Genomic DNA, 12,910 nt, shown 5'->3' on the forward strand with positions numbered 1-12,910 from the left:
TAGGATCCTTCCTTATTTAAGTTACAAACAAAAAAAGACTAATTAATGGTAAATTCCATAACTTAAGTGCACCAAGTGCGTCATTAAATAGTGAAAGCAGTAGAATTAAAGCCAGCTTTGTAGAATCCTAGCTGTTGCGATTGTGTCGATAGTTTGGTTGTGTTTTCCAGGCCTGTTTGATGCTGTGAAGCCTTGCCTGGAGTGCCTTTCCAGAGTCTGCACATGCTCCTGAGTTGAACATTGAGTCTTTCCGGCACCTTCTTCTGTCCAAAGATACAATTTCAGTTTGAGATGATTGACTCTGGTTTAATCTGGAGCAAGGAGTGGTTGTGGGAATGGGGCAAGGGGCAAGGGGAATGGGGCGAGGGAAGGGTGGAATGGGGTTGGGAGGGAACAGGGAGGGGAGACTAGGGCAAGGGAGAATGGAGCAGGGAGAGGTGGGAATGGGGTGGGGGATGGGGCGGGGATGGGGCAATGGGGAGAGGCAATGGGGCAGGGGAGGGGGAATGGGGCAGGGGAATGGGGCAAGAGAGGGGGAATGGGGAAAGGGGAGGGGGAATGGGGAAAGGGGAGGGGGAATGGGGCAAGGGGAGGGGGAATGGGGCAGGGGAGGGGGAATGGGGCAGGGGAGGGGAATGGGGCAAGAGAGGGGGAATGGGGAAAGGGGAGGGGGAATGGGGCAAGGGGAGGGGGAATGGGGCAGGGGAGGGGGAATGGGGCAGGGGAGGGGAATGGGGCAAGAGAGGGGGAATGGGGAAAGGGGAGGGGGAATGGGGCAAGGGGAGGGGGAATGGGGCAAGGGGAGCAGGGACTTGTGTGGGTGGGGGGAATGGGGTGGGTGGAAGGAGGAGACTAGACAGCGAAAGGGGGTAATGGGGCAGGGGAAGGGATAATAGAGCATGGAGGCAGGGGAATGGGACGGGGGGAGGGGGGAATGGGGTGAGGAGGGGGAATGGGACAGGGGAGGGGAAATTGAGCAAGGGAAGGGCCAAAATGGGACAAGGGAGGGGGAAATGGGGCAAGGGAGGGGGAAATGGGGCAAGGGAGGAGGAAATGGGGCAAGGGAGGGGGAAATGGGGCAAGAGAGGGGGAAATGGGGCAAGGGAAAAGGAAATGTGGCAAGGGAGGGGAATTGGTCAAGGGGAGGGGGAACATGCGTTGGGGAGGGGGAATGGGGGGGAAGGGGGACTGGGCATGGAGAGTGGGTAATGGGGTGGGTGAGGGGGGGTATGGTGCTAGGAGGAGGGGGCTGCTGTGAAGCGCACAAAGGGGTAGCCACTTCTGTGCAAAATGCCAGAGTTTCACAGGGACGAGGTACATCGAGTCAGCCTGGGTATTCATTTGAATTGTGTGAATAATCAATCTTTGGAATCGAAACTCGTTAGCTGATTAAGACTTTCCATGGGGGCGGGGGGGGGGGGCGGGAATGTAAAGCAGAATAAAGGGCGACTTGTCTCATTGAGCTCTCTGGCTTTTCAATGGCTCAGATTCTTTTTTGATTGGCATTTAGACTGATAGATCATCCAATGCACAACACCATGATGCCTGTGGCTCATCAGAACAGTCTGAAAAATCAATACGGCTTATCAATAGCATTGCAAGGATTGGGATTTAAAAACAACGATCTCAATCCAAGCATTTGTAGAATCCCGGGCTTTGTCTTGTAGCTTTCTGTGGTATTGAGTAGAGCTGTGAGTGATGTTGGTTTGAACTGCTGTTAAACTTGGGCCTGGGCAGCTCTGCTCATTCCAACATCGCTGTGAGCACCACTTCATGACGTGAAGTAGGAGTTTTGCATGGAGTACAGCCGATCTATGGGGTTTCCTATCCTGGCCTGCATGGAGCTCGCCTCATTGGTTGCCAGGAGGCAGTCGCCTAAGCTGTTGAGTGACGTGTCGCTGTCCATGTCATGGAAAAGGGTTTCATTACCTGAAGAGGAAAAAAATGGCAAACATCAGCAACTTGGCCAACCAGGACTGGGAACAGGCCAGCCTGGAAAGAGGACCACATCAAATCCCCAAAATGAGGCAAGGCCATTAGGCCCATCAACCACCTCATCCACAACCATCTACTACAAAGACAAAAAAAACAGGCTCGCATTTATATAGTGCTTTTGACAACCTCAGAACACCACAGGGTGCACTTAAACCAACGGAGTACTTTTGAAGTGTAATCACTATTGCAATGCAGGAAACGTGACAACTAATTTGTACAGAGTAAGATCCCACAAAAGGCAATCTGATAATGACTGATTTTGTTGTACAGAAATTGTTTGAGAGATTAATTTCTTATTCTTTCACAGGATGTGAATGTCGCTGCCTGGGTCAGTATTTATTGCCAACCCTAATTGCCCTTGAGAAGATGATCTTAAACTGATGCAGTCCATGTAGTGTAGGTACACCCACAGTGCTCTTCAGGAGGAAGTTCCAGGATTTTGACCCAGTGAAAGTGAGGGAACAGCGATATATTTCCAAGTCAGAATTGTGTGTGACTTGAAGGGGAACCATCAGGTGATGGGTGTTCCCATGTATATGGCACCCTTGTCCTTCTAGGTAGTAGAGGTCATGGGTTTGAAAGGTGCTTTCTAAAGAAAGCAGGGAAAACCCGGCTCTCCTTCTAATAGTGTCCTGCCCGCCTGAGGAGGAGCAGAGGAGCTCTTGGATTAATCCCTCATCTGAAACACTGCATCTCCACCAATGTAGCAGCCCCTCAGTCAAGTTGAGCATCATCCTGCATTATGTGCTCACTGGAATGGAAAGTGATGATGTGGAGATGCCGGCGTTGGACTGGGGTGAACACAGTAAGAAGTCTCACAACACCAGGTTAAAGTCCAACAGGTTCATTTGGTAGCAAATACCATAAGCTTTCGGAGCGCTGCTCCTTCGTCAGATGGAGTGGAAATGTGCTCTCAAACAGTGCACAGACACAAAATCAAGTTACAGAATACTGATTAGAATGCGAATCCCTACAGCCAGCCAGGTCTTAAAGGTACAGACAATGTGGGTGGAGGGAGCATTAAACACAGGTTAAAGAGATGTGTATTGTCTCCAGACAGAACAGCTAGTGAGATTCTGCAAGCCCAGGAGGCAAGCTGTGGGGGTTACTGATAATGTGACATAAATCCAACATCCCAGTTTAGACCGTCCTCATGTGTGCGGAACTTGGCTATCAGTTTCTGCTCAGTGACTCTGCGCTGTCGTGTGTCGTGAAGGCCGCCTTGGAGAACGCTTACCTGAAGATCCAAGGCTGAATGCCGGTGACTGCTGAAGTGCTCCCCCACAGGAAGAGAACAGTCTTGCCTGGTGATTGTGGAGCGGTGTTCATTCATCCGTTGTCGTCGCGTCAACATGGTTTCCCCAATGTACCATGCCTCGGGACATCCTTTCCTGCAGCATATCAGGTAGACAATGTTGGCCGAGTTGCAAGAGTAGGTACCGTGTACCTGGTAGATGGTGTTCTCACGTGAGATGATGGCATCCGTGTCGATGATCCGGCACGTCTTGCAGAGGTTGCTGTGGCAGGGTTGTGTGGTGTCGTGGTCACTGTTCTCCTGAAGGCTGGGTAGTTTGCTGCGGACAATGGTCTGTTTGAGGTTGCGTGGTTGTTTGAAGGCAAGAAGTGGGGGTGTGGGGATGGCCTTGGCGAGATGTTCATGTCAAACACGGGACACGGTGGACAGTGTACCCTTCGTCGTCCAGTACTTCCCCGGAGCGGAGAAGCTACGGCATCTCCTCCGGAGCCTTCAACATGTCATTGATGAAGATGAACATCTCGCCAAGGCCATCCCCACACCCCCACTTCTTGCCTTCAAACAACCACGCAACCTCAAACAGACCATTGTCCGCAGCAAACTACCCAGCCTTCAGGAGAACAGTGACCATGACACCACACAACCCTGCCACAGCAACCTCTGCAAGACGTGCCGGATCATCGACACGGATGCCATCATCTCACGTGAGAACACCATCCACCAGGTACACGGTACCTACTCTTGCAACTCGGCCAACATTGTCTACCTGATACACTGCAGGAAACGATGTCCCGAGGCATGGTACATTGGGGAAACCATGCAGACGCTACGACAACGGATGAATGAACAGCGCTCGACAATCACCAGACAAGACTGTTCTCTTCCTGTGGGGGAGCACTTCAGCAGCCACGGGCATTCAGCCTTGGATCTTCAGGTAAGCGTTCTCCAAGGCGGCCTTCATGACACACGACGGCGCAGAGTCGCTGAGCAGAAATTGATAGCCAAGTTCCGCACACATGAGGACGGCCTAAACCGGGATGTTGGATTTATGTCACATTATCAGTAACCCCCACAGCTTGCCTCCTGGGCTTGCAGAATCTCACTAGCTGTTCTGTCTGGAGACAATACACATCTCTTTAACCTGTGTTTAATGCTCCCTCCACCCACATTGTCTGTACCTTTAAGACCTGGCTGGCTTTAGGGATTCACATTCTAATCAGTATTCTGTAACTTGATTTTGTGTCTGTGCACTGTTTGAGAGCACATTTCCACTCCATCTGACGAAGGAGCAGCGCTTCGAAAGCTTATGGTGTTTGCTACCAAATAAACCTGTTGGACTTTAACCTGGTGTTGTGAGACTTCTTACTGTGGAAAGTGAACCCAGAGACTTATTTAACTCAAAGCTGGGAGAGCTCCCCACACAACTATATCTAACACAAACTACTCCATCATTAGGAAGCTTATGTAGAGAACTTATGTAGCACATTCTCAAGCTGACTTTCACGATAAGTTAATTATTTTTCTGAAAAGAAGTCATTGTTATATAGGCAAAGGAGATAGATATTGCGCATAGCAGAGTTCTATTAAAAGTAACTGAGGTAAGTGGCCAGTTAATCTGTTTGTGGTGGTGTTAGTTATTGGCCAGTGTACTAGGTAGAACTCCCTGGTCCTCATCAAATGTTGCCAGCGGACTTTCCCCTTGGTTCAATCTCTTGGTTGAATATGGATTTCTGATACTCCGTCAGTCCTGCAGCCAATCATCCTTGAATATAATACTTGAGAGAGATTGCATTTTGTTAGCAGCTCGCTCATCCCCAGGATGTCCCAAGATGCTTGACAGGTGCTTTTTGAAGTGCAGCCATCAACGTTTGGTGGGGACACATGGCAACCAAATTGTGCACAGCAAGCTCCCACAAACCAACTAATCTAGCTGTGTTGGTTGAGGGATAAATATTGACCAGGACACTGGGGAGAACTCTCCCGCTCTTCTTCAACTGGGATGGGATTCTTTTGCATCCACTTGCGAGGATTAACATCTTTTCTAAAAGACAGTGGCCTCAATTTTTACTGGGCTGGGCATTCCAAGCAGTGGGTGTTACAGAGATCATCAGGTGGGGTGGTCTAGTTCAGAGGGTCGGAGGGGTTCTCACGATGGTCAGGATAGGGTTGGCTGGTTGAGGGTGACAATGATAATCATCATAGAAATCATAGAAACCCTACAGTGCAGAAAGAGGCCATTCGGCCCATCGAGTCTGCACCGACCACAATCCCACCCAGGCCCTACCCCTCCATATTTTACCTGCTAATCCTTCTAACCTACGCATCTTAGGACACTACGGGGCAATTTTTAGCATGGCCAATCCACCTAACCCGCACATCTTTGGACTGTGGGAGGAAACCGGAGCACCCGGAGGAAACCCACACAGACACGAGGAGAATGTGTAAACTCCACACAGACAGTGACCGGAGCCGGGAATCGAACCCAGGTCCCTGGAGCTGTGAAGCAGCAGTGCTAACCACTGTGCTACCGTGCCGCCCGAAACTTGGTGATTGCTGGGACAGGTGGATATCGTGGGAGAGTCTAAGCACGGGGCAAGTGTGGTTGCCCATTCGTGGGTTGGGGGTCCAATCACAGCGGAGCGATGGTCATTTTTCTAAGTTAGTTTGGTGGCTGGTAGGATGAACTGCTCCTCCAGGCCCACAAAAACCACTGCTGCTGGTAGTTACCCAGAAGGGTCGTTACCCTTGTCACACACAAGCCTGAAAAATAAACCCTACAATATTGCGGGCATCCAGGAGGAGTCCCAAATTAGTGCCTAACCGAGGGGTACAGCATCAGGAACAGGGTACCCACTGAAATCCCCCCCCCCCACCCCTAATGCCTTTCCACGACAACACCCACCCTGCAATCCCCACTGCCCCACCTCCCCCCACCATCGCTTACTTGTTCCTGGGCCCATGCCAATCCCCGGCCTCGGGTGGGTGTCTTACCAACAACTGCCTCCCCAGAGGTGCTGCCCACCTGTGAGGAGCGGCCAGCCCCTGATTGGCCGGCAGCTCGCAGCAAGCAGGGCATCCACCCCCAGCCCTACGTCCCTCGGGCATCCTCAACCCTGGGTAAGGCTATCCTGTTAATGGCCTGATTGGCACTGAATTCAGCCAAATCCGCTCCACCCACCCAAAAAAAGAGACATTGCACAGCTCTTGTGTGTTCTCCAGCCAGTGGGCAAGATTTCTCACCTTCTTGCCTCTATTGAATTTGACTCCATGAGTGATTTCAACAGAGTAAATAAGGAGAAATGGTTTCCACTGGCAGGCAGGGGTGGGGGGAGGGGGGAAGGGGTGGGGGGGGGGGGGGGGGGGGCAGATCCTGATAGGAACTATTGGTACACTGTGAGTTCTGGTGGTCTGGAAAACACTATCTCAATAGTAACTTGCAAAAGGAAGCAGTATCTCAATTAATAAAGCAGACATTTCTAGGTGATGGAGGGAGGATAGAGAGTGGGGTAAATTAGATGACTCTTCCAAAGAGACAGCACATCACTGGCTGAGCGGCCTATGTCTGCACTCTCTGATCCTGTGAGCAACTGTTGTGTGTTCTGTGTGTCGGCTCTGCAGCTGCTACTTTTGGGCTGTTTCTTGACAGTAAACCTAGATGTGGTGAATTGGATTGGACACCTTGATGCCGATCGTAACCAAACTCAGGGAAGGTCGATCCATCGAAAGCGCTATCATGATTGGGAGCAGTGGGTCACTTGCTCCAGGCTAACAGCCGTCTTTCAGGTGTTTTTTTAAAATCAGCGAGCATTTTTCAAGGAGAAAGAAGCAGTCACCATAAGGGTGCATGTGGTCTCCCGGCATCTGAGGAGGAGTGAGGCCTTGTCGGAAAGGATCTGTGTTGTATCCATTCTGTTCCATGGCCAGGAGCTGCTGGGGAGGCAGGCTTGAATAAGCATTCATCATCGTTTCCATCCCCGGGTTACTGGAGGTGTTTGCTGGGACTGCATGAGAGAAAAAGGAGATAAAATGAAAGAAACGTCACACAGCATCAGTAGCCCTGCTCTTTATGAGACACTAAACCCGTTAAATCACTGGTCAGGCTTCACCTGAAAAGTCGGACCCAATTTCGGGCATCATTTCTGGATGGACGTTAAGGCTTTGGAGTGGGTGCAGAGGAGATTTACCAGAATGGTAACTGGAATGAAGGAATTTCGTTAGATCTTATAACTGGAGAAACTGGGGTTGTTCTCCTTAGGGGAGAGGAGGTTAAACTGAGATTTAATCGAGGTTTTCATAAATCAGAGGCGTTTTGACAAGAGTAAATAAGGAGCTACTCTCCAGAATTCTACCGCCCTGTCCGCCACGGAATCGGAGCAGGCGAGGGGCGGACAATGGAAATGCCCGTTGACCTCGGGTGGGATTTCCTGGTCTCGGGTCGAGCGGGGCTGTAAAATCCCGCCACTGTTTCCATTGGTAGGAGACATTGCTCCATAGATTTAAGATTTTGAGATAGAATGATAGAACAAATAATGAAGCTATTGGGCCCATCTTGCCTGTGCTGGATCTTTGTGAAAGATATCCACTTATTCCCGCTCCCCCAGTCTTTCCCACAATCCCACAAAAGGAAGTCTTTCTTCCTTCAACTACTGACTGAATTCCTATTTGAAAGTTATTGATGAATCACTTTCCTTTCGCAGTACATTCCAGACCGCTGGATATTTCTTTCCCTCTTTACTCCTCTGGTACTTTTGGTAATCATCTATAATCTGCACCCTTTGATAACCAACTTATCTGCCACTGGAAACAGTTTCTCCTTATCTACTCAATCAATAACCCTTCACACCTTGGAACAACTCTGTCAAATCACCTCCTAACCTTCTCTGCTCCAAGGAGAACAGTCACAGCTCCTGCTGATTGAAGTCCCTCATTCCTCTCATCATTTTCCACAGCCTTTAGAGACTTGTGTACATACACCTCATTGCCATCCGTCTGTCCAATTCACCAGTTTATATTGTTCTGAAGTCCACTCCATTTTCCTCACTGTTTTGCTGCAGTTTTAAACTTTCTGTCATTCCCTTGTGCAATGTCCACATTATTAACATTGAAAAACACACTGATCTCAACACTGACCACAGCAGGGTTTCACTGTATATTTTCCACCAGTCTGCAACTATCTAACACACTCTCTGCTGTTCATCCCTTAATAAATACTGTCACTGACGTCTCTGGTCCCAGGGCTTTGTTACACAGCATTTCATCAAATGTGTTTTGAAAGTCCATGTACACAACTGTGGAATGATGATTGGTCAGGAGAGTTTTAAACTGAATTTGCACCACAGCTCAGCAGCTGTGTTCTCTCTCCAACACGCACTGTTCCAGTGTTGTGTTCTCTCTCCAACACGCACTGTTCCAGTGTCGTGTTCTCTCTCCAACACGCACTGTTCCAGTGTCGTGTTCTCTCTCCAACACGCACTGTTCCAGTGTTGTGTTCTCTCTCCAACACGCACTGTTCCAGTGTCGTGTTCCCTCTCCAACACGCACTGTTCCAGTGTTGTGTTCTCTCTCCAACACGCACTGTTCCAGTGTCGTGTTCTCTCTCCAACACGCGCTGTTCCAGTGTCGTGTTCTCTCTCCAACACGCACTGTTCCAGTGTCGTGTTCTCTCTCCAACACGCACTGTTCCAGTGTCGTGTTCTCTCTCCAACACGCACTGTTCCAGTGTTGTGTTCTCTCTCCAACACGCACTGTTCCAGTGTTGTGTTCTCTCTCCAACACGCACTGTTCCAGTGTCGTGTTCTCTCTCCAACACGCACTGTTCCAGTGTTGTGTTCTCTCTCCAACACGCACTGTTCCAGTGTCGTGTTCTCTCTCCAACACGCACTGTTCCAGTGTTGTGTTCTCTCTCCAACACGCACTGTTCCAGTGTCGTGTTCTCTCTCCAACACGCACTGTTCCAGTGTTGTGTTCTCTCTCCAACACGCACTGTTCCAGTGTTGTGTTCTCTCTCCAACACGCACTGTTCCAGTGTCGTGTTCTCCTCTCACTGGCCCGCACTGTTCCAGTGTTGTGTTCTCCTCTCACTGGCCCGCACTGTTCCAGTGTTGTGTTCTCTCTCCAACACGCACTGTTCCAGTGTTGTGTTCTCCTCTCACTGGCCCGCACTGTTCCAGTGTTGTGTTCTCTCTCCAACACGCACTGTTCCAGTGTTGTGTTCTCTCTCCAACACGCACAGTTCCAGTGTTGTGTTCTCTCTCCAACACGCACTGTTCCAGTGTTGTGTTCTCTCTCCAACACGCACTGTTCCAGTGTTGTGTTCTCTCTCCAACACGCACTGTTCCAGTGTCGTGTTCTCCTCTCACTGGCCCGCACTGTTCCAGTGTTGTGTTCTCCTCTCACTGGCCCGCACTGTTCCAGTGTTGTGTTCTCTCTCCAACACGCACTGTTCCAGTGTTGTGTTCTCCTCTCACTGGCCCGCACTGTTCCAGTGTTGTGTTCTCTCTCCAACACGCACTGTTCCAGTGTTGTGTTCTCTCTCCAACACGCACTGTTCCAGTGTTGTGTTCTCTCTCCAACACACACTGTTCCAGTGTTGTGTTCTCTCTCCAACACGCACTGTTCCAGTGTCGTGTTCTCCTCTCACTGGCCCGCACTGTTCCAGTGTTGTGTTCTCTTCTTACTGGCACTGTTCCAGTGTCGTGTTCTCTCACTGGCACGCACTGTTCCAGTGTCGTGTTCTCCTCTCAATGGTTCACACTGTTCCAGTGTTGTGTTCTCTTCTTACTGGCGCTGTTCCAGTGTTGTGTTCTCCTCTCACTGGCCCGCACTGTTCCAGTGTTGTGTTCTCCTCTCACTGGCCCGCACTGTTCCAGTGTCGTGTTCTCCTCTCACTGGCCCGCACTGTTCCAGTGTTGTGTTCTCCTCTCACTGGCCCGCACTGTTCCAGTGTTGTGTTCACCTCTCACTGGCCTGCACTGTTCCAGTGTTGTGTTCTCTTCTTACTGGCACTGTTCCAGTGTCGTGTTCTCTCACTGGCACGCACTGTTCCAGTGTCGTGTTCTCCTCTCAATGGTTCACACTGTTCCAGTGTTGTGTTCTCTTCTTACTGGCACTGTTCCAGTGTCGTGTTCTCTCACTGGCACGCACTGTTCCAGTGTCGTGTTCTCCTCTCAATGGTTCACACTGTTCCAGTGTTGTGTTCTCTTCTTACTGGCGCTGTTCCAGTGTTGTGTTCTCCTCTCACTGGCCCGCACTGTTCCAGTGTTGTGTTCTCCTCTCACTGGCCCGCACTGTTCCAGTGTCGTGATCTCCTCTCACTGGCCCGCACTGTTCCAGTGTTGTGATCTCCTCTCACTGGCCCGCACTGCTCCAGTGTTGTGTTCTCCTCTCACTGGCCCGCACTGTTCCAGTGTTGTGTTCTCCTCTCACTGGCCCGCACTGTTCCAGTGTTGTGTTCTCCTCTCACTGGCCCGCACTGTTCCAGTGTTGTGTTCTCCTCTTCCTGGCACGCACTGTTCCAGTGTTGTGTTCTCCTCTCACCGGTACACACTGTTCCAGTGTTGTGTTCTCCTCTCACCGGTACACACTGTTCCAGTGTTGTGTTCTCTTCTTACGAGCACTGTTCCAGTGTTGTGTTCTCCTCTCACCGGTACACACTGTTCCAGTGTTGTGTTCTCTTCTTACGAGCACTGTTCCAGTGTTGTGTTCTCCTCTCACTGGCCCGCACTGTTCCAGTGTTGTGTTCTCCTCTCACCGGTACACACTGTTCCAGTGTTGTGTTCTCCTCTTCCTGGCACGCACTGTTCCAGTGTTGTGTTCTCCTCTCACCGGTACACACTGTTCCAGTGTTGTGTTCTCTTCTTACGAGCACTGTTCCAGTGTTGTGTTCTCCTCTCACCGGTACACACTGTTCCAGTGTTGTGTTCTCTTCTTACGAGCACTGTTCCAGTGTTGTGTTCTCCTCTCACTGGCCCGCACTGTTCCAGTGTTGTGTTCTCCTCTTCCTGGCACGCACTGTTCCAGTGTTGTGTTCTCCTCTCACCGGTACACACTGTTCCAGTGTTGTGTTCTCTTCTTACGAGCACTGTTCCAGTGTTGTGTTCTCCTCTCACTGGCACACACTGTTCCAGTGTTGTGTTCTCCTCTTCCTGGCACGCACTGTTCCAGTGTTGTGTTCTCCTCTCACCGGTACACACTGTTCCAGTGTTGTGTTCTCCTCTCACCGGTACACACTGTTCCAGTGTTGTGTTCTCCTCTCACTGGCCCGCACTGTTCCAGTGTTGTGTTCTCCTCTCACTGGCCCGCACTGTTCCAGTGTCGTGTTCTCCTCTCACTGGCCCGCACTGTTCCAGTGTTGTGTTCTCTTCTTACGAGCACTGTTCCAGTGTTGTGTTCTCCTCTCACTGGCCCGCACTGTTCCAGTGTTGTGTTCTCCTCTTCCTGGCACGCACTGTTCCAGTGTTGTGTTCTCCTCTCACCGGTACACACTGTTCCAGTGTTGTGTTCTCTTCTTACGAGCACTGTTCCAGTGTTGTGTTCTCCTCTCACCGGTACACACTGTTCCAGTGTTGTGTTCTCTTCTTACGAGCACTGTTCCAGTGTTGTGTTCTCCTCTCACCGGTACACACTGTTCCAGTGTTGTGTTCTCTTCTTACGAGCACTGTTCCAGTGTTGTGTTCTCCTCTCACTGGCCCGCACTGTTCCAGTGTTGTGTTCTCCTCTTCCTGGCACGCACTGTTCCAGTGTTGTGTTCTCCTCTCACCGGTACACACTGTTCCACTGTTGTGTTCTCTTCTTACGAGCACTGTTCCAGTGTTGTGTTCTCCTCTCACCGGTACACACTGTTCCAGTGTTGTGTTCTCCTCTCACCGGTACACACTGTTCCAGTGTTGTGTTCTCCTCTCACTGGCCCGCACTGTTCCAGTGTTGTGTTCTCCTCTCACTGGCCCGCACTGTTCCAGTGTCGTGTTCTCCTCTCACTGGCCCGCACTGTTCCAGTGTCGTGTTCTCCTCTCACTGGCCCGCACTGTTCCAGTGTTGTGTTCTCCTCTTCCTGGCACGCACTGTTCCAGTGTTGTGTTCTCCTCTCACCGGTACACACTGTTCCAGTGTTGTGTTCTCCTCTCACCGGTACACACTGTTCCAGTGTTGTGTTCTCCTCTCACTGGCCCGCACTGTTCCAGTGTTGTGTTCTCCTCTCACTGGCCCGCACTGTTCCAGTGTCGTGTTCTCCTCTCACTGGCCCGCACTGTTCCAGTGTTGTGTTCTCCTCTCACTGGCCCGCACTGTTCCAGTGTTGTGTTCTCCTCTTCCTGGCACGCACTGTTCCAGTGTTGTGTTCTCCTCTCACCGGTACACACTGTTCCAGTGTTGTGTTCTCTTCTTACGAGCACTGTTCCAGTGTTGTGTTCTCCTCTCACCGGTACACACTGTTCCAGTGTTGTGTTCTCTTCTTACGAGCACTGTTCCAGTGTTGTGTTCTCCTCTCACTGGCCCGCACTGTTCCAGTGTTGTGTTCTCCTCTTCCTGGCACGCACTGTTCCAGTGTTGTGTTCTCCTCTCACCGGTACACACTGTTCCAGTGTTGTGTTCTCTTCTTACGAGCACTGTTCCAGTGTTGTGTTCTCCTCTCACCGGTACACACTGTTCCAGTGTTGTGTTCTC

At 50.7% G+C, this 12,910-nt stretch overlaps 1 protein-coding gene across 1 annotated transcript in view; it reads right to left on the reverse strand.

Annotated features, from left to right (window-relative positions):
* Window positions 1-1,771: 1,771 nt before the first annotated feature.
* Window positions 1,772-12,910, reverse strand: part of LOC144497732 (LIM homeobox transcription factor 1-alpha-like) — a 228,536-nt gene continuing 217,397 nt past the window's right edge. The window contains exons 7-8 of the mRNA XM_078219170.1: window positions 7,084-7,251; window positions 1,772-1,929 (exon numbers count right to left, since the gene is read on the reverse strand). Of these exons, the coding sequence (XP_078075296.1) occupies window positions 1,772-1,929; window positions 7,084-7,251 (326 nt within the window). The remainder of the gene's footprint in view (window positions 1,930-7,083; window positions 7,252-12,910) is intronic.

The sequence above is a fragment of the Mustelus asterias genome, chromosome 8 (assembly GCF_964213995.1).
Source record: "Mustelus asterias chromosome 8, sMusAst1.hap1.1, whole genome shotgun sequence".
Taxonomy (NCBI): domain Eukaryota; kingdom Metazoa; phylum Chordata; class Chondrichthyes; order Carcharhiniformes; family Triakidae; genus Mustelus; species Mustelus asterias.